We start from the raw sequence: 20,075 nt of genomic DNA on the forward strand, positions 1-20,075 counted from the left end.
GGAAAACGTGGGTGTAAACATCATGTTACTCATCACATTCTTACTTCTGGACCTCCAATTTTTGAACCAGTTCGTAGACTTACTCCAGAGAAGTTACAAATTGCTAAGAAGGAATATGAGAAGATGATGAGAGAAGGCATCTGCGTTCCCTCTTCTAGTTCTTGGGCAAGTCCATTTCACATGGTTAAGAAGAAAACTGGTTATTGACGCTCATGTGGAGACTATAGGAGATTAAATAAAGTTACCATTCTAGACAAGTATCCTATACCTCACTTCCACGATTTGACTCACCGCTTACACGGTTGTAAAATTTTTACAACTTTAGATCTCACTCGCGCATATTACCAAATTCCAATTGCTCCAGAAGATCAACTCAGAATCGCAGTTATTGCACCTTTCGATCGTTTTGAATTCACTGTCAGGACTTTTAGTTTATGCAACGCTGCACAATCATTCCAAAGATTTATGGACACTGTCCTTCGTCTAGATTTTTGTTATGGCTATATCGATGACATTCTTATCGCTTTTAAAGACCTTGCTGAACACAAACTTCATTTAAGAAAAGTTTTTTTGGTTTATCCATAAATATTGCAAAATGCATTTTTTTGCGAAACGGAAGTTACTTACCTCAGGTATTCAGTATCCGAACAAGGACTAAAACCTTTACCTGCCAAAATAGAAGACATTAAAACATTTCCCACTCCGAAGAATGTTTCAGAACTCCGTCGTTTTCTCGGCATGATCAACTTTTACAGAAGATACATCAAGAATGCTGCTACTGTTCAAGCCCCTCTCAACGCCTTTCTGGGCAATTCAGATTGTACAGACAAACCTTTAACTTTTGCTTTCGCTCAAAAGTCTTCCAAAACTTCTCCACGACAATTAAGGCAACTTGATTGCATTAGTCAATTTTCTACTGACATTGTTCATATTGCTGGTCAATCTAATATTATTGCTGATGCTCTTTCGCGAGTAGAATCAATAAACATACCTACTGTTGTTACTATTGACGAATTACTAAAAGAACAACAGCATGATCAGGAACTACAAAATATCTTGCAATCAACAAACTCTTCACTGAAGTTTTGCGGTCTACGCGTCGATAATTCAGATTTTTTACTACGATCTAACACTTCTGAGAAGACATTCGACCTTACGTACCTATTTGTTTACGGAAACAGATTTATCCACAAGTACATAATCTATCATATCCCAGCGGAAGAGTTACACTGAAATTAATCTCGCAAAGATTTGTTTGGTCACTCATGAGGATGACCATAAAAGATTGGACTCGTTCCTGTCTTCCGTGCCAAGGAAGTAAAATTCATAGACGTGTGAAAAATGTACCAACACTTTCCAGTTCCTAACTCTTATTTTGAACATATTCACATGGATATTGTTGGGCCTCTTCCTATGTCTCATGGTTATAAATATTGTCTGACTATCATTGATAGATTTACTCGTTAGTCAGAAGCTATTCCAGCTATTAAAACTTCTGCCAATACTGTAACTATTGCATTTTTTAATAATTTGATTTACAGATTTGGTTCCCCAGTCACAATTTCTATTGATGGGGGAAGTCCATTCGAATCACAACTTTTCCAAAGTTTATGCAAACTTATAGGAGTAAACAGAATTCGAACTACGGCTTATAATCCTGCCATCAATGGTTCAATTGAACGCTGGCATAGATCTCTAAAAAACGCTATAATTGGTCATGCAACTGCATGAATTTGCGCAATTTAGACTCATTAGTCTCTTCAAAAGCATTGATGATTCTACTTTTAATAGTTTGATATTTATTTTTGCACTGGGCTAATCAGGATATGTGATACCATCAGAAGAATGCTGTGATCCAAGTCTACGATTACGTACCTGAATTTGGAATCGTCGCTTGCAATCCGTGCTATAGTCAATGCCGCTTCGACTTGAGCAAGCCAGAGGCCAGGATTCTCCGAAATTTTCTTAAGGAACGGTTTCTTGAACCACCAAATTAGTTTGAGTTTGTTCCTAAGGAAGTTGCTGAAAATGATCCATGGTGTTTGAAGTCGAGGATTCCGTTTGCCGTAGTGGAAATCGTTCAAGAGGCATCTTTAAAATTCTTGGAAATCTTTTAATTTTATATTCGTATTCGTATTTATGTTCGAGGTCACCAATAAATATCGTAGCGACTCTTTAGTGTTTAGTCAAATACAATATTTTGTTGAATAATTATTTATTTTAAGATTCCTTTTAAATTCAGATCTCGAGTCTTTACACTCTCAGAAGTATCTGAGTTGTTACTATAAACAAATTAATAGTTGACTCTAAACACTTAAATAACGCGCGTTGATCGAGTTTACAATGTAAGTAGACAATGGGTACAATGATGGTAGCTTCAGGTTCTTCACGAAGATAGGGCTTCAGACTATAATAACTTCAGATTGTTCATGAAGATGAGACTTAGACTCCACAGTAAAACAGTAACAGATAACAGAATTAATAAATTAAAAAATTGGGGACTCATGTAACAACATGCCCTAATACCGGGGATGTTGTTACACAATAAAGAGTGAGTTAATACATGTTAAATGAAAAAATTTTGAAGGAGAGGTTGCTAATAAGTAATTAGGTATTATTAATAATACAAAATAAATTGTATTCAATATATATTTTTATTATTTATTAGAATTTTATACTTAACCTTTTGTGATTTATTACATTTTACACTTAAACGTGTGTACTATTGTAGACTGTGACTGTCATCAATGTATTCAAAATATTATTATACTTTCCACTAAATTATTACCAGCTTATAATAATTCAGTTATTGATATTTTCTCTACGAAATCAAATCGTTTCAAAAGTTAACAAATATAACATCAAAGCTGTAACTACTACGACACTGCAAATAGATTCGAAGATGTATAAAGTTGTTACTATTATATTTCATCATGACGAATCTATTCATAAAGAACCATATACTTGTCTCCTAAGTCCAAAGAATTCTACATGGATGCATGCTAATGACTGTGACATTCGTCAAACGCGTTTTGCACGAGGTGCCAAAGACGCTTGTATATTTATCTTCAAAAACATATCACAATAAACTATCAGAAATCACAATAAATACGCATAATAAGCAAAACAAAGATACGCGGACAGCCTATTTTGTATAGAAATAATAATTTCTTATATATCAATCGCAAAGATAAGTGAAATCACCAAAAGAAACATTTCAAATTTAAAACACCAAGTAGTTGAATTCGATTTGGACTTTGGTTCTTACAAAAAATCTTCAAAAAAGTATCCAAATGATATTAAATAACCCCCTAAAAAGCATCCAAAAGGTATTAATAAACCCCCCAAAACTACCTTCAAAAAATATTAATCCCAAAAATGAAACCCAAAAAATATTAAACTTCAAAAAAATTACCACTTGATTTGAAGAAAGTATTGAAATCAAATGTAGTTGTCCAATTTATAAGGGTGCTCCAAATCTCGGTAATTACAAAACCTCTAGAATAAAGATACTGAAATCAACAAGTAGCTTTCCCGTTTGTACAGTGTGCTCCACAACATATTAATTAGAAAATCACGATAAAACATTAATATTGTAAATGGATTCACAAATAACGGATACATGTGAGGACCAGAAAAATTAAGCCTAAGGTGTACTTGGTGGGCCATTTTTAACAAAATCAGACAACCGTCGTGTGTAGTATCCTCGGTAATATACAAATAACGACATTATTTGGATACACACTTTATGACCTTAACCTTTAACTGGAGACGTGACATCGAATTGATTCCACGTAACCGTACTTACAATATTATAATTCCAAATGTACGTAATTTACATCTGATGTTAAATTGGCGTGTCAATTGTTACCACTAATGATATTACAAAGTGACGTCATCAATTGAAGGAAAACCTTATTTGTAAAGGTTACTTGTTTTTGGAGTTTAATATCTTTTGATTAATTATTTGAAGGGCTTTTGATATCATTTAGAAGTTTAATACTTGTTGAAGTTCATTTTTATGAGTTTATATTTGTTGACGAGCTTCTTATTTTTTGGGATTTATATATTTCTTTATTTTTATTGGTTACACCAATTTTGCATACATATGACTCCCCAAGTACACTTTAGGATAGTTTTTCTGGTTTTCACATGTATCCATTTAAAATATTAACGTTTTATCGTGATTTTCTAATTAACGTGTTGTGAAGCACACTGTACAAACGAGAAAACTACTTCTGATTTCAGTACCTTCTTCAAGTCAAATAGATTAATGTTTTTTGGCGGTTTCATAATTACCGAGATTTAGGGCACCTTTATAAATTGGAAAACTACTTTTGATTTCAATACTTTCTTCGAATCAAGTGGTAACATTTTTGAAGTTTAATATTTTTTGGGTTTCATTTTTGTGGATTAATATCTTTTAGATGCTGGGGGGGGGGGGGGGGGGGTTATTTTATATCTTTTGGATACTTTTTGGGGGGATTCATATTTTGTAAAGATTTCTTGTGGTTAATATCTTTTGGATACTTTTTTGAAAATCTTTTTGTGGAACTCAGAATCCAAACCGAACTTAACTACTTGGTGGTTTTACAATTGTAAGTTGGTAAATTGGACCATATTATCTTGTTATTTGCTATACATTACCTATAGTTTCTTTTTCATTTTTGAAACAACATACCAAACCACTAACAGCGTGTTATCTATATTAATTTAATTCTTCTACATTATTTAAGTGACTGTTACATACAAATATTTGCAGTATATGTATTTCCATTGCGCAGAATAGCATAACTCGAACTGCCTCATGAAAAGACATTCTTCGAGTTGTTTACCGTTTATTCCTTACGGTACGAGCCTTCCTAAATTATCAGTAGAATTCAACACTTTTCTCAGCAGCTATAGAAAGGACGTTGGCGGTGCTTGTGGAAAAGAGAAAATGATAGACGCCAGACAAAAACAGAGAATAGGTCAGGTCCCACAACTAAGAAGTCGTAAGTAATTGGTTAGCACCCATTCAGAAGGGCGCGTGCCGCGTAATAGAAATACCACGTGAGAGGGAGGAAGGCCATTTGTCTGTGGGCGATAAATAGTGCCGCCTATGGCATATCATGGAGCTATTTTAAATTTAGCAATGATTTGAGAGGCCAAATGAAACGAGGTTAAAAACTCGTACGCTGTCCCCTTCTAATCCTAGTGTAATAGAAGAAACAATAAAATTAAACACATACAGTTTGATTTCTCATGATTCAACCTTTAGAGATACATACCCCTCATAAATCAGGAAAACGGCAACATCATAAGTTAGAGGCCCGGCCACCAAGGATCCTCTTTCGAAATACAGACAATAGGTGAACGGACTCTTTCAATGTGTTTGTATCAGCGATATGCATAAGTTACTCTTTGTTTCAGAACATGGTGCTAACTTCAAGGCATTATTGTTGCTAAACGAAAGCAGATCGGACATTATGTTACGGGACATTTTGTTCTCTAATTGGGGTACCCTATCATACCTTAAAATATTTCAATATATATATATATGTTATATCCTGTACAATACTACATTGCCAGTAGTAAATTTTACTGTAATTAAAATTGTACAAGTTTGACAACATAGACGCATGTCAAAATTGTAATTTTAAGTGTTTCATCTAGTGTGCAAGAAAAGAGAAATCACGTAAGCACTTTACCAAGAATTTGCTTGTGTGTACGTATTTACCTTGAAATGATCAAAGTACCGCTGAAGGATTCTTTTATTAACAGATTTCACCTGCAAACTATACGCAGGCGGAGCGTTCAATTGACTCTAATTGACAGTCTTCCATTTATTGATAATTTGCACATTCAATACAAATTTTATTGTCTATAGCCTAGAATCTTTCAGACAATCCTTGACGATGCATTACCCCTTCAATTATGATAATTTTATTAACCACTGCAATGTTAAACCTTCATATTCCATGACTCTATTACGTTGATTAATACCCTTGTAGTTTGTAATTATTTGCTGTCTATATAAAACTGCCCAAGGTCGTCTATTTTACAAGATAAAGAGAATATATGTCTTAATCTGGAAATTGACATTGAAAAATATTCTGCAATTAATTCTTATATTTTTCTTTTATTTAATATAATTTCTATAAATTTATACTCATTTACAACACTTCTATCTAAATAATAAACAAGACCTAAATCTCTAATAAATGTTTAATTTCTAATAAATTCTGTAATTTTCTATGTTCTATGCAGTAAATTTCTCATTCAATGAAATAACTCCGAATCTTTCCTTCGCAATAAAGTTTTATTTAAAAAGGAAATGTCACGTTACATATAAGAATCAAAACACATGATATTATAAACGGAATAGTACATTAACATCCAAGGCCTTACACTAATTAAGCGTACAAGAATGTGTTTCCTTCGATTCGCAATATTTAAAAGAGTCAAAAGGAAGATTTAAAGCATTTGTGTGCACTTGTGTATTGCGTATTGTTGTGCAATTGCTACGAATCGGACGGATAAAGAACAGAAAGGAGACACTATAAATAATATACAACTTATGCGAACATGTGAGGTATAAACAAATGAAGATGACGTTAAACAGTAATAAATGCATATAAATTATGTATAGAGCAGATACTAAATATACATATTTGGTGATTCGAAAGCACAGGATTATTCGCAAGGCGTCATCTTGTACGTTAGAAAATTGTATTTTATCTTATAATGTCGAACTTATTATGCATCGTCTGCGAATCACGAGTATCGACGATTGAACGCATATGTTCTCTACTTTTTTGTTTTTTATTTTTTAAAAAAGACTAGAGAAATAAGGAAAAGAAGAAGTAAATTTGGGACTAAGATGACAGTTCCGTTTTCGTTCCAGCAAGTGTTAAGATTGCAACCACGGATAACCGGGCTGAATTTTTGCTTAAAGTATTCCCAATCGCAGAGTCCTACGTCACATCCGTCCAGGAGAACTAGCTTCTCGGCCAAGTAAAACATGACTTTATGTGGTTGACTGTCGCCGTTACATCTGTGAAAAGAAATAGAAGCCTTTTGCAACCAACTGTTGTCCATTTGACTCACACGTTTGCGATATTAGATAGAATCCACGTTCTTCAAATCGTGTTGCTATGTTTTCTTTCATAGCTCACGATTGGTAGCATGGAAAGTCGAAAAAGCAAATAACAGACCTATGCTTAAAAAATATTTTCGAAGAAACTATGTGATGGGTATTTTGAAGTGTCAGTAAATGCGTAAAAATTCCTATTAAGAACGAAAGAGTTTTTTGATGACTCTGTAAGTGAAAATACTCCAAAGAGCAAATTTTAGTTTTTTTTTATAAAACCAAAGCCAATTAAAGTGTGAAGATTAATTAGTTTGAGTTGAATGGTAACTATTAAATTCAAGCAAATGACAATGTTTTCTTAGTATATTAATATAACTATACGGTAAAGATTATTATACAATAGTAGTAATATTTATTAAAATGGTGGAATAATCAGGTTATTTATTATTCGGGAACTGTTTATTAAAACTAAATTAACTGGTTTTATCACTAGTACCATAAATGTATGTAAAGCAGGTGGCTCTAATTTCGCCATGCTAATACAGGGATGGTATTTGGTCCCGAAACCGATATTAATTTTGATTTTAGTATACATTTTCAAATAGACCATATTTAATTCGGCATTTCTTTATCATGCTGTCTTAAAAATCTTATTTACTGGTTTTACAGAGGGGTCTCATTTTAAAAGCCGAAATATTTTTCGATTTTTTAACTAGTCTCTTAAAAGATAACTAAATTAAATTTCTAAATTAAATGAATCTTTAAAAAAAAAGTTTGCATTCTATTTCAAGCAGCTGCAAAATTCATAACTTTAAAAATTTTAAAACCCCGTTTAGATACGTTTAAATATCACTAAAGACTACAATATATTAAAACTTGAACAAGATCCGCGATGCTACTCCGAAAAGTGTTCGATTTGACGAACTGACTGAAGTGACCCTATTACGATTTGTTTATGTTGATAGATTCTATTCTCAAAGCATGCATATCTATCGAGAGATCATAAATACAAATATGATATTTTCGCCGCAATGTTTTCGCGGTGGTATTGTTTTTAGGTCCTCCAGCAATCATCTATAATTATTTGCAACTGAAACGTCCATACTATAATATAGACTCGTTGAAAGTGGAGGAAATATCGTCTTCCATCAAAGGGTCGGACTTTGGTCTTCCACTCTGAGACGGACCGAATCAAAACTTTTTCGAGGTCCTAGTAGTCCTCTCGATGTGTACATCGAGTCCGTCATGAACGTGTTAATAAGAGCAGAAATAGTACCAAAAATTTATTTCGGTTTTAATTTAGCTACTTGACCGTATTTTATCCGTAGCTTTTATTTGATTCGGTATTAAAATAAGTAAATTTCCGAACCCACAAAAAAATTCGGTTGCGAGACCGAATACCATCCTTGTATTAATGTTTAAAACGTTATATAATATTTCTAAATACATATGTAGTGAAGTTATTGAATGGTTCATAAAGCATAAAGTCTTATTTTATACCTACAATAAATTACTATTCATAAAAAAGATTTTTAATTACAGTTTAGAACAAACTAGTAAAAGGCTGCATACCGTAGCGAAAAGGGTTGCTAACTTGATCTAAGAGAATTCTTTTTCAGAGTTTACTAGTTACACTGATCAGATTATCTATCCTAAGGAAACAAGACAAGTCTTACTTGTCTACACAGAGCTTTATGTAAGTCATTTTCAATCCTTTACGCGATTATGTCGCGTCTTAGAAAAATGTCTATTATTCACCAGCATGTTGTAATTTTTGGTTGTAACGTTGTAGAATGAAGTTCATTCTCTTTAGAAATCTTACACTAATGTTATTTTACGATTGTATTTATGATTTAATGAAATTCTCATGGGTGACAAATTTAAAAACGCTGCCGAAATTGGAATTATCTACCTTATATTGCTTATTTGCTGCAACAATGATATAACTAAAAAATTTGCTCTTTTTGAGATAAAAAGAACGATTTTTGCATTAATATTATGTCTTTTTCCAAAAAATCATAACTTTTGAAATATGTTACTATTGCACCAAGTGGGCAATATAAATTACACTGCATTTTCTCGTTTGTGAATTTTCATTTTAAAGTTCTACAATGAAATTACAATTTCATTTCTCTTCTCTATTTCCCATCTCATGTTCCCATCTTGGTACATGTAATTATAGAAGTTACATTATTTTTCCCTTTGAATATCGTAGTATTACTAAGAATTGGACCACACTTAATTTTTTCTGTACCCATATCCGGTATACAATGTACTTCATGTTAATGTTTTCAAAATACCGTTGAAAATCAATTTCTTACTTGTAAAATACTGCGACCAGGTTGGCAGCGATAGACGAGGCAAAGGACGTTCTCCACTGACGTTTTGCCACGTCTCTATAGTTAGAAGCTGTCAATAACACATGATCTTTGTTTATATTCAACGTGGTCAAGAGATTCTGTAAACTTATAATGTCACTGAAATAGAACAATCCCTTCGGTTCCTTCGAATCTTTATCCTGCTGCACTTTCCTAGAATTGCATAGTACAAAATCATTCACACTTTCAATAGCACAGAAATTATAGCAAAATATAAATATTACATAAGTCCATTGCACAATGCGAAAAAATATCAGACACTTTCACTTAAAATACAAAAACTAAAATTACCAAAAGTGATTCATCATGTCTTGCAATAGCGTACATCCTAGCTGTGCATTGATTTCACGTCCATATCCGGCTTTGTAATAATAGTGGAGATCCTCGCGATACTCCAACACGCGAAGCTCCTCTTTACTGAAAATGGCACACCAAGGCGAAAGTTTCGTCACTGTCCAAGCCTTTTCGTAACGGCACATGTCGTACATCGTTAAGATCGATCCTAAAAAATCGTGTATCTAGTGGAGACTTTGAAATGAATGGAAAGTTAGATACTCGCAGTACAAAGGAAACTAACGTTTGGAAATATTATACAGGAAACCGAGTCGCCGACTGACGTTCTGTATGAGGTCCTGGAACTCTGAACCCTTCTCGAATTCTTCCACTTCTTCCATCGTAATGTTATATTCGTGATCCCATACGTTGCAGGTCCTGTAAGCCTGCAAGTATAATATAAGAAGTATAGTGGTGTGTAAAAGCAAATATAATACAACTACCATCGCAATCACCAGTGTCCTTAACTTACAGCTCATAATATCCATTTAAGTCTTATCATACCAAGGTAGGGTTACTTAGAGTTCAAATATAGATTGTCAAGAATTGGAACTCAAAAAGCCGAAATATTAAAAGCTTCAATTCGTTCGTGTTAAAGAAATGATATTGGAGTCTCTGAGTGAGGCCATTGTGGTATCTTAAGGGTTAACATTCTTGTAATAATTACGAATGTATTTGAATTGTGAAATATTCTTAACACTTATAATATTTGCATTTGTAAACGAAAAAATCTAAAAAAGTAAAAAACTATGGTAGTCAACGTGTTAACTCTTTGCGGACGAAAGTATTCAGCTTTTAATACTTTTCGGCGATTGTCCGCGGACACGCATCCGTAATAAACTAAAATTGAAATTTGTATATGTGAATATTCATAGAAAATCATGATTTTCATGGAAACGGGATGATATCGTTCATTTTATATTAATAACTCAACAACAGATAATCTTTTAGCTATGTCATTGTTTCAACAAATAAGCAATGCGATAATTAACTCACTTTTGTTTTTATCAAAGATACCGCCCCATTTACTGTAACAATGACATAACTCCAAAATAATAATTTTTAAGGAAATGAAATAACATTTAATGCAAAAACCGATCTTTTTCTTAGATATTAGTTAATATAGAATAAGAACAAATTTTTAAATTATGTCATTGTTGCAGCAAATGAACATATATACTCACTAATTACTACCTACAGTTTTTATTTAATAGATATATCTTTCCTGGTTAATGCTAATGAAATCTAAGAGAAAATTAGGGGAATACAAGGAAACGATTTACTATGATTCTATTTTCTATTGACAGAGCTTCTGTATTATCTCCTTTTTATATTAGCAATTATAAAATATGAGATAGTGAATAGCGAATAGCGAGGAATCAATATGTATATATATGTGAATGTAAAATTCTATTGCTCTAAATTTTTAATTTTTTCAAAACGTAGTAAACATGGCAAACTTACCAAAGGAATTTTTTGTATTGAACTTAATTTTATTGAAATATATTCTATTAAAATGCTATATTATTTGAGATTTTCGTTACTTAATTCAATTATGTTACGTTTTATATTTGACTAATTGGATCTTGATTCTGGAGATTTCAATGCATATATTATAATTTTCCTAACTAGACAGTCTTTATTTCTTGAAATAAATATAATTCTTAACGATCTCAATAATTATAGATATATATAAAAACTAAAAATTATATAGTTTTCACTGTTGAGGCTTTCGGGTGTAAGCCGTGTTTTTGTGCAATTATTTTCCCAACGTTTTGTAAGCATTGCAGCTAGCTTCATCAAAGGATCAAAAGACAATCTGATACAGTATCAGATACTGCAACAGTTACATATCAGTGTGTCTTTTGACCCTCTGATGAAGCTAGGTGCAATGCTTGCAAAACGTTGAAAAAATAATTCCACAAGGTCACGGATTACACCTAAAAACTTCAACAGTGAGCACTGTATGATGTCAGGCTGTGAAAGTTAGAGTTATAATCTCTAAAAATTGTGTTTCTAACTTTTAAAAATAATACGATTCAACATACTCACAGCGAGTAAAGTGTCATTAACAGAAACTTCTTGCGCTTCTACAGCATTTCTGTCCCCAAACAGTCCCTCCATGAACGCCCTCATGCTGTCACTAGCATCAGTAGTCTTAAACTAAACCGAATGTAACTATTACAATAAAATCACAATTACTTCCTGTCGTAATTGAAGTCGTTGCAAGTACCATATAATTTTCTGGCGTCATATTCTCGCTGCTCGCCTGTAAAAGCTGAGGAAAATTGCTTTGCAATCGTCTGGCAAGCAATTTCATATCTTCGACACCTTGTGGTGTCAAAACTTCTGCTCTCTCCATCGCGAGATACGCATCCGGCTTCCATCTTTTCAAGTTTTCTAAATCCCTCTCGCACAAGTGACCGTCTGTAACAGAGACAATTTACGAAGGACATAGAATTCATTGCGACAGGAGTGATATTCTGCTGAGGATACTGCCCGATCGGGCATAGGCATGTTCTAGTTCTTTGAACTGACACGTTTCAGTCAAGGATCGATAAATCTAAAGTAAACCGCTGTTTCACGTAACTATTGATCGTTACACAAAACGACGCATGCAAAGATCGATTCGAAAAGCGTCAATGACCTGAATTAGCGACCAACTGATATACTTGCTCCTCGTTTGAAGAAGAATATTTATTAAGTCTTTGCAATAAACAGTGAAACTAATTTTAAGACAAGTCTACCTACACAATTTCACTATGCTTATATATATAATTTTTGTAAATATCGATTTATTGAATTTTTTAAGTACCATATACATTTTAGGATCTTACCTGATGCCTGGAATAAATTAATATCTCAGAACGACAATAGTAAAGCGTTACTACTGACAAAATCATACATGCAGGGTGTACACCATCTAAGCCAAATAACCGATCACACAAAAAATAAAACAAAAATAAACTACGATTTTAAATATAGCTCATAATAAGTTCAGTAATAATTTATATTAATAATAAAATTACTAGTTTATAAATTATAAAATATATCTATTGAATAAAAGTAAAATAAACTATGTTATTTCCAACAAAAATGTCTGAAACTTACTAACACATTGTAAATTTTTGGTTGAACCGCTGTACATCAAAGTTTCTTGGTTAGAAATTCTAATTTATACTTTATAAATTACGTATGGGTAACAAATTTGAAAATACTGGTGAAATTAGTACACCTACATTCAAGAAGTTCGAAATATAAATTTACTTCCCTTGTGATTGACGCATAAATTTATAAATTTTCAGATACGTGAACGCTGGTAACTATTAAAACTACTTACTGCCTCGAGATTCGTGGTTGTTCACTATTTGACTTTGAATTTCTGTCAGAGCGACCATTTCGGTGATCTCTTCTGGTAATGGACAGCGTGTCCCATGAGTTGCTAGCATCCAAATTTGTTCTGCTTGACAGTCTGCAAAACAAATTCGGAAATAATATTAAAGTTCGAATTTGTTGTTCATTAACCAGTTTCTTGTTTACTGTACTTACTAGGTACATCTTGAAATCGAGTTTTGCCAGCATGGACGAATTGGTAGGCAGTTTTCGTGGCAAAGTACAAATACGGATCACTTTCATCCGCGAAACAGTAATCAACTTCGCGAGTATAAACAATATTTACTAAAAGTGTCAGGAATAAAACTGATACTTTCAGTTTGAGAGCCATTGTTTGATCTGAAATTTGAAATTAAACTTCTAGATACAAGAAATGTTCAATTTAACAATTAGGAATCATTGTTGAAGGCAACTGTGTAAAGCTGTCTTGTCAAATATTAAAATAGAAATTGTAGTATCAAGTAAAATTTATTTATTATTTAACAGAGCTTATTACTCATCCTAGACTCTCATTAGTCAGAATGAAAATTAATTTTTGTTTTCATACATAATGTATCGCTTAAAATGATGACAACTAAAAAGAAATTTTTCTTCAACTTGTTGGTTTCAAGTTTGCCGAAAATCATAAAGTAATTTGGACTCCCACTTATTAATAAATGAAATTTCTATCATATCTTTGCGAGTATGTAAAACACTTCCACCGAGCACAACAGACAATAAATCAACATTTTGCTTGTGCTGATATCATGTACTACTTTGCTACGGGCGTTCTAAATTGCAACCGCCTGAAGCTGCTTTATGTAACCGGAAGGATATTTACTCATTTCTTATTTTTTCATAGCTAAATGAAGAAAAAACGAAGAATTTATTACCCTTGAAACTTACGTAATACATAAACCAAGTCTTGTGACAGTAAGTAACAAGTACCTGAATTAACATCTAATAGACTATCGATTGCTTGAAGTCACTGAACCACGATTAAATCTAGGAAGTATATACATCGTAGTTCAATTGTTATACCAAAAGTTTTTAAAATAAATACACTTAAACTAGAGTGATATAAGTCCATTTTACAGTTGCAAATACATATCTACACATAATTTAAATTCTACGTAGTTGTTAAAATATTATATGTGTAGATTCATTTAATTAAGCTTAAACACTCTTTAAAGAAACAATAAATAGTATGATGTCTGTTTTTCAACACGAAAAGAGACGAGATGAAAGAAAATCCGCGGATGTAATTGATGCATCAAGGTTAACATGTTCCTTGCCGAGATGAAACTGACGCTCCATCTAGAAAACTGCCAGCTATGCAGCTCGCTGTTAACTGAACACAAGTGACTCACGCGATGCCGCGTGGACAGCAACTTGCAGAGTTTCGGACGTGGACGGAAACGTGTTAAGGATAGGTGTATAATACACACATGAACGTGAAAGTTAAGATATGCTCATGCATAATAGTGAGAAATAGTTTTTTTTAAAGTCCTAGACTGCGTGACGTGATTAGTTTTCAGACCAGATTTAAATATTTTTTTTATCAAGACTGATTAACCAGCTTAACACTACTGATAGGTCAGTTTACAGTACACTGTGTATCAGGCAAAAAATGTATCGAAGTTGATCACTGTGAAATTGTATAGTATAAGTCTAACTAAAATTAAAGGAACGAAGCACAAATAAAGATTTGCTCTACTCTCTGAACATAAGAATTATTTCTTTAGATTGAATATTTTGTATATTTCTATAAACATGTGCATTTTGTCCTTCTTCACATATTTAAACTTCATATAAATACATAAATATCCGGAATCTGTAGATAAGTATTAATGAGGTTTCATAATTTTTATACGTATTCGACTTCATTGAGCCTTAAATACTTGATTTTTTCACAAAAGAATAAAACGTTTAAAAATTGTAATATAAAAGAATTATAGAAACATAAACGGAAAATACTGTCATATTGTTAAGTGGTTACACTATGAATTTAAACGTTTATATATAACGGATTAATGCTATGGAATATTTTTAAGTGAAATGTACAAGAATTAAGAGCTTGTGAAGGCGGCATATTGTTAAAAGAACAACCCAAGTATCTCTGAGCATAACATAACAGGCAGTATCTAGATTAGCGAAGCCTTCTTTCAGTCTAATAAGTCTACTTGGCCTACTTATTGTTAATGTCTCGTGTCCGCAAGTGTCAAGTGCCGTCTAAGCTTGGTACCGATCCGATCTTCTCGTAAACATTGAACAATTCTAAATTACATAAATCTATTAATGCTTAAAGAAAATGATCATTTCTCAAAAATAATTTTAAGTTATACTTTTAAGTATCTACCGATTTTATATATGATTTTTGACATTCAAGTATTATAAAAAGTTAGCTAAATTAACTTCGAGATATAGTATAATATCCTGTCACTTGAAAAGTCATATTGTTTTGCGACTGTTTTATTATGAAAGTAAATCGTTTTATAAAGATGGAATTTATAATAATAAGAATAATTGAAGAATGTTAACCAAGTATTGAAGATAAATCAGTATTTATCAGTTTTTAATATTACTAAGTTTTTTCACTCTAGCAGAGAATGCGAAAAGTTTAGAATTATGCAATAAAGGACGGTGAAGAGTAACTTGTACTTGATAATTGGAAACAAAAGTAGGACGTAGACGTCACGCTTGGCGATCTTGACTGTTGCCATTCAATGATTTAATTACTTACAGACGAGTTTATTCATTTAAATGAAATTGCAATTGGATGACCGTACAACGCCTTCTCCAGCAACTATATCTTTCTTACATATTGCTAGCTAACGCTAACAAATTGACAATTTAGTACAAACATCTTTATTCTATTAACTTTCAACGAAAGCCAATATGCTAAGAAAACCATATTCCTCAAATTTAGAAAAAAAGTTTGAATTGCTTAAACATTCTTCAAAATGATTTACCAAATTATTCAACTTTAAAAAAAAGGTAACGTTGTAGGTGATTGGACTTGATGTACATGTCAATAGAAACTAATCAATACGCTAAAAGGGAAAGTGACGGGTGAAATATCTGAAAGTACAAGTAAGGTTTTAATTTAAAACAGTGGTCAACAAAAACTACAGCATTTCACTTTCATTCAAAAATTACCGTAATTAAAATATCTGATGTTTAACTTCACGCTCTGTTTAGATTCGTTAGATCGAGCTCAGGCCTCTGGAAAAATTGTACGCTGAGAATACGAGTGAGAATAACGGTTTTCACTTTTCTCGATCGGTTGAGTGCCTCCTCTGTCTCCTTCAAAATAAACCAGTCTTAGCAAGACCAACACAAACCATCTTTTAATTACATTCTCCTTGAAATGAACACCGCATGAAAAAGAATCTGAATTAAGTGAATTAACTTGAATCGAGGAACTTTGGTTCAAATTCTATTCACGATAGATATTTACTGATTTACTCCAAGTCCAAGCCGTAATGGTACCAATTAGTTCACGACTTTAAGAATTTAGTTAGGGACTTTGACAATTCACAAAACTGTCAATCACCAACACTAATGGGTCACTTTTTAAAGTACAAGTGAAACGTGAAAAAGAGCGTGAAATACAACTACTGTCCGCCGATCGTGACCACCTTTCGAGGCGGCAGCTCATGTGGCACTGCCGTAAGGTCGTCGAGCTTCGTTGCTGCTGGAGTATACATATATTCGGTGTAAAAGTCGTATACTTCTATAGAGTTCCCTTGAATAGTGCATTACGGATTGTAGCCTTTGATCCTTCGCCGCTGCAGCATACTGTTTCGTGAGTACCATAAAATCGTGAAGGTTCGTTACCTCGGGTATATACGATCGATAAGGGGCAGGTGGAACAAAACCCCTAAGTTGCATTAGCATAGCTCGTTAGAATATAATTCCTTTCATTGGTCGACAAAAATATTTGGACCTAAGGTTCCTTGTGTATTAATAACATTATGAGAATTAATCTTACGAGTTGATAAATTATTCTGAATGTCGAAAATCGACTGATAATAGAGTGAAATTTGTTTAGATAATATTTTAGAATATTTTAAAAAAAATATTTGTTTGCGAATAAATAATTATTGTTCAAAGACAAGTTTTATAGAAACAAGATTAAACAAAGCTTGTATTAGTAGGTAAATTTATTATTAGGTACTAACCTTACTAAAATCAACGTCAATAAAATAAATGATATTTCTAAGGCAAGTTTTATAAAAGGCTATATTTTTTCTGATTCCAAAAACTGAATTAGAGAATTTTAATCGTCACATAATGGTTATCAATGCCATTTCACCGTTGCTGCAATAGCAAGACATTACGTTAAATCTAACACTTCGTCACTGCAATTTTTGTTGAATGACGTAATCGACTATCTTGCTTCCTCAGCTGCAGAGGAATTATTAGACTAAATTTGCTATGGAATTCTTCTTGGAATTATTAATGGTTTTAGATAAAAGTTTCAGTTAATAATTGTTAAAATTGTGTCATAAAATGAATTGAAAACTTTGGTTATGAATACTGATATATTTTTTGGATACTGTACTGTTTAAAATTTGTGTCTATGGCAAACTATATTACGTCGTTGTGATGTTGAATTTCTTTACGTTTATCAGATGATTAGTATCCCGAATATTAAATTAGTATCCACTGAAGAATTTGAAGACATACAGTGACTCTCATGAATATTTGAAGAATCGTATAATTTAGATTTCTAAAAATTTTATAGTAACGCCATATTACAGTACCCTAAAGAAAAAGTAGTATTAACATGTTATATACCATTGTTTAACTATTAGAAGAATGATCGAAGTGGTGCAAATCCTTAAATTACACAAATACTCAGGGATTTGAGGCTTTCATGGTCCGGCAGCATACAGTTCTCACTGTTGCAGCTTTCGGATGTAAGCCGTGTCCTTTTGAAATTATTTTCCCAACGTTTCGCCAACATTGCAGCTAGCTTCATCAGAGGGTCAAAAGACACACTGATACTAATATCAGTTGACATATGATACGATAGATTTCTTGAATTAAATGTTATTGATTTAAACGTGTTATTAAATAAGAATAGAATGTAACCAAATCCTAAATCTTTTTTAAAATATGTACCTTTATTTTAGTTTAATGACTTCAATTTACAGACTTTCCAAATATTAATGATAGTTACTATATGTCTGATTCATTCTCACCACCATTTGTCACGGTAGTTCAGGTGACACTGACATAAAAGTCGTTAAGCTTCGTTGTTTCGCATAGGTACATTCTATGAAATCAGTACTCTATTAAAGTCAAATAACATTTACTGAAAATACACAGACTATTACAACGAACACTACTACTATAATATCACATATACATATATTTTCATTAATCTATTTGCACATGGAAACTATAAGATGTTTGCAATGTATGAAAAAAATGTTAATTCATTTCTGCATTCAAGGAATCAACGTAACGTACACCTTCCTCAGAATTAAAGCGATCGCATAAAGAAAAGTGGAAAGAACATATATCATTACTAGACTGTGGATCATAATCTTAATTTTATATACTGAATGCAACTAATACATAAAAATATAGATGTTTACACAGACTCCCATATCATACACTAAAGTTTAGTGTACAATCTAGTGACTAGACTATGAACTCCCCATGTATAGCTACAGACGAATGTGCCCAAAAAGTATGTACAAAACTGTTGCACGCGCGAAAAAAAGGTGTGAGTGTATAGTACCTATACATACATACGGTAAGTATATAGGTACCTATGCACATGTACGTACATAATATGTGTTGCATACTTTTCTACGTGGCGTTCATTTTGATCTTGGTCGCACTGAAGTCAATTGAAGCGAAATGTGTAGTTGATCACTGCTGAAACATAAAAACTAAAGGTTCCGGATTTGTTTTTATTCCAGTGAGTATTATATTGTTTTAAAATTGTACAAAACATGTTTCATGTTAAAATTCATTTGAAACCTAACTTCTTACATTGGAAAACTTTTAGATTTTCGTTAAATGAATCACAGTTATTGTTAGCTTGGATTGTAGTAATGAACAGAAAAGACTGGCTACTAAATGCATAGAATATGATTTGCGCAAAATATTTAAAATCTACCAATTTTTATAATACTCCAAGAATGATAGTGAACAGACTAAAGTCAGGAACGATCCCTTCAGAAAATTGATCTAAGAACACATCACAGAATTTAAGCCCTTGTCCTTGATTGTCTCCTCTAAAGACTTGTTCAGATTAGTCAAGTTACTTGAATTCAAGTGGCTTGAATGCAAGTGATGTGGGGCAATATGATCAGTGTAAACGGGCTATATTACTTGACGTGAAATGTCCTTTCAAGCTTCAAACGAAGTTAATTTTTTTTTCAACTTTTCCTTGCATTGAAACCGTGAATCTAAAGGATGGATAATTAAGTGGATTTTTTGACGAAGAGTGAAGCTGACGTGTTACAAAAGGGAGTAGTATATCTCTAAAGCTTGAATAATGAGAAATCAAATTTATATATCTATCTAATTTTATTGTTTCTTCGATTACACTTGGATTAGAAGGAGTCAGCGTACGAGTTTTTAACCTCATTTCATTCGGCTTGTCAAATCCAAAGAGTATTAGATTTAATACTCTTTGGGCAAATCATTCTCAAATTTAATGTAGCTCCATGATATGCCAGGTGGCACCACTTATTGCCCAGAGGTAAACGGCGGCGCGGCGGCGATCACTCCGTCGTTCCGTCTATGACTTCCCCCTTCACCGGAAAGGTTCCATCCTTTAGATTTTAGATCCACGATTGAAACATATATTGATTGCTGTATGCCATGGTGTATACTGTACCCTACACAGTAAATTTCAAATAAATCGACGAACATGTGAACATCAAGGAAGCTGT

At 32.7% G+C, this 20,075-nt stretch overlaps 1 protein-coding gene across 2 annotated transcripts; it reads right to left on the bottom strand.

The window, feature by feature from the left end:
* Positions 1-6,282: 6,282 nt before the first annotated feature.
* On the bottom strand, positions 6,283-16,805 carry LOC143179371 (multiple inositol polyphosphate phosphatase 1). 2 transcript variants are annotated; one of them, XM_076378573.1, is made up of 10 exons: positions 16,616-16,805; positions 16,315-16,461; positions 13,333-13,515; positions 13,124-13,255; positions 12,017-12,210; positions 11,836-11,946; positions 10,028-10,169; positions 9,742-9,952; positions 9,394-9,603; positions 6,283-7,036 (listed from the first exon to the last, which is right to left on the bottom strand). In XM_076378573.1, exons 3-10 carry the CDS (start codon positions 13,505-13,507, stop codon positions 6,805-6,807), a joined length of 1,407 nt encoding a protein of 468 aa, XP_076234688.1. In that variant the 5' UTR covers positions 13,508-13,515; positions 16,315-16,461; positions 16,616-16,805; the 3' UTR covers positions 6,283-6,804. The 2 variants fall into 2 exon arrangements, with proteins under 2 accessions (XP_076234688.1, XP_076234687.1); XM_076378572.1 differs by having other exon boundaries at positions 16,315-16,548.
* Positions 16,806-20,075: the final 3,270 nt, after the last annotated feature.

The sequence above is a fragment of the Calliopsis andreniformis genome, chromosome 5, assembly GCF_051401765.1.
Source record: "Calliopsis andreniformis isolate RMS-2024a chromosome 5, iyCalAndr_principal, whole genome shotgun sequence".
Classification (NCBI taxonomy): Eukaryota; Metazoa; Arthropoda; class Insecta; order Hymenoptera; family Andrenidae; genus Calliopsis; species Calliopsis andreniformis.